Source organism: Sinocyclocheilus rhinocerous, unplaced genomic scaffold, assembly GCF_001515625.1.
Source record: "Sinocyclocheilus rhinocerous isolate Xijiao unplaced genomic scaffold, SAMN03320098_v1.1 scaffold1294, whole genome shotgun sequence".
NCBI classification, from domain to species: domain Eukaryota; kingdom Metazoa; phylum Chordata; class Actinopteri; order Cypriniformes; family Cyprinidae; genus Sinocyclocheilus; species Sinocyclocheilus rhinocerous.
The window spans coordinates 779,089-781,479 of record NW_015656157.1 but is presented as its reverse complement, the minus strand read 5'-3'; the positions used below and the strand labels follow the sequence as shown (position 1 = coordinate 781,479).

Genomic DNA, 2,391 nt, shown 5'->3' with positions numbered 1-2,391 from the left:
TTCGAACAATAACACCAATCCTTTAATCTCTAAATGGATTATGCCGCGGCTAAGTTTTTAGATTCAAAGTTGCTTTTAGTCTCAGAGTTACTGCCTGGGGCCAAAGTGCTTTTGACTCAGTTATTGTAGATTGTAGCTTTAAAAGGTGAAAGATTTTAAGAGGAAGAGAGTGAGCGGGGAAAAAAAACAAAGAGGAATTATTACTGAAGGGTCGATGGTCCATTAACGGTCGCACCATTTTGTAGACCATTTCCACAACGAGCGTAAGAAATATACAATATATATATATATATATATATATATATATATATATAAATACATATAGAGAGCTGGTGGAATGAACCAGAACGAATGACATTAGGCATGTGAGCACAGTAGCAATTTAGATAGAAAGATGAAAGGAGACTGGAAAACGAAGGACAATAAAAAGGTGAAAAAACAGGGAAACAAGTGCCTCTGCTCTACGTGGAGCTCTGGATGATGATTGGATGAAGGAACGGGTTTGGCGGGTGACTAGTCGGACTTGTCTCCGTCTTCCTCGCGGTGGCTGTCGGAGGTCTCGCGTGTGCTCTTATCCTCCTTGGCCAGCTGGGCCTGAGAGGCCAGGATGCTGGAGAGGGAGAAGAGGCCAGAGCTGGAGGTGACAGCGGGGAGGCCGGCAGGTTGGCTCAGGCCGAGAGGAAGAGGGGTCATGGGCAATGCCAGCCCCTGCAGCTGAGAGAGTTGGTGAGCCTGGAGCTGCTGCTACAAAACACACACAAACAATGTTGTTACCTACGTAGTTTCTTAGTTAATTGTAACTTTCTTAGTTTACGTTTCACTTTACTATAAAACATTACCATAAAATATAGTTCCAGCTCTAAAGTATGACTGGATGAACCACAAATAAATCTATAAATTAGCAAATTCTAAATTAATGAATCAAATATATACATACATCACCATTCAAAAATGTGCTCAATAAGTTTTTTTTAAATAATAAATGATAAATATTTTAATACAGAAGCAATAAATATAAGTAATAATTTATGATGAGTAAATTATATAAATTAATACTTCGCTAGAATGCAGAAAACTGAACAAAGATGACAGTAAAGACATTTATATGTTACAAAAAGACATGTTTCAAATAAATGCAGTTCCTTTGATCTTTCGATTCTAATGGCTGCTGAAAAATCAGCTGTGTCATCAAAGGAATAAATTACATTTTAAAATATATTAAAATATAAAACAGTTCACTATATCACTGACCCCCCCCCCCAAAAAAAAAAAATTGTATGGCCTCTCGTGGCCTTATTTTATAATTTATCATATTTTATTTGTAGTATTACTTGATTACTCCATTCACACAGTTTTTTCTACTTTATATTATTATATTGCATTGTGTTTCTTTTTTGATTTATTTCCACTTGTACAAAGCAAAAGCTGCAGATGTTTTCATAATATGAATGTATAGTTTTTGTCATGCCAATAAAGCATGCTAGAATTAAAACTTAAATTTACAAGAGACAGAATTAACTAATTCAAAGCCATATAAATGCAAAAATGACTATTAAACAATCCCTACTGCAATGCACAAAAAAAATCATTAATAATGCCTTTCGTTCTACATAATTAGACTGCCATAAACTAATTCAGATGCATTTCCATAAACAAAGCCTACTGTATATACCTGTGTGTGAGCCCACATGAGCCCCGCACACACACACACACACACACACACACACACAGAGAGAGAGACAGTTTGTTTACCCGTATGATGGAGTTCATCTCTGGTGGGGTGACCTGTTTGGCTCTCTCCATCGCCCCCAGAACCTGCTGCTGGTGCTGAAATAGACACACAGACACACACAAAAATCCCATCACATCTTGTACAACATGTTCCCACATTCACATTACAATCATTATGTGAACATAATCAAGCATTTACACTATAAATACCTGTCCTCCAAAATAAGTGCACCGAGCCCATAGATTTCATTGTAAAATCTTTACATCCCTATTATATACAGCCTGTTCAAATCAGTTATGTATGCATAAATTAGAGAGGCGTAATGCTATAAACTACATGTTGAGGTAACGCTGCTATCTCTCTCTGTACCTCTTGAGACAGGTAAGGCAAGACTTGAGCACAGATCCCATTTAATCTCTTCACGATCTCTGCCTGCAGGGAGAAACACACACACACTTCTGTTCAGCAAATTCTTCCCTTTTAGTCATCACAAATCCCTACAGTAGCTCAGCTGCAAAAATATAAACAGTCCTTCTTGTCAGAGTACATAATTGACTACAAATAATAATAATAATTTATATATATAAATATATATTTCTTTATTTATATATAAATAACATATTTAGCTACAAAAAAGGACAAATATATGAAGGGAAAGC

General features: G+C 36.3%; 1 protein-coding gene across 1 annotated transcript in view; it reads right to left on the bottom strand.

The window, feature by feature from the left end:
- Window positions 1–320: 320 nt before the first annotated feature.
- Window positions 321–2,391, bottom strand: part of tle5 (TLE family member 5, transcriptional modulator) — a 45,939-nt gene continuing 43,868 nt past the window's right edge. The window contains exon 7 of the mRNA XM_016527005.1: window positions 321–744. Coding sequence (XP_016382491.1) covers window positions 514–744 — 231 coding nt within the window. The 3' untranslated portion in view covers window positions 321–513. The remainder of the gene's footprint in view (window positions 745–2,391) is intronic.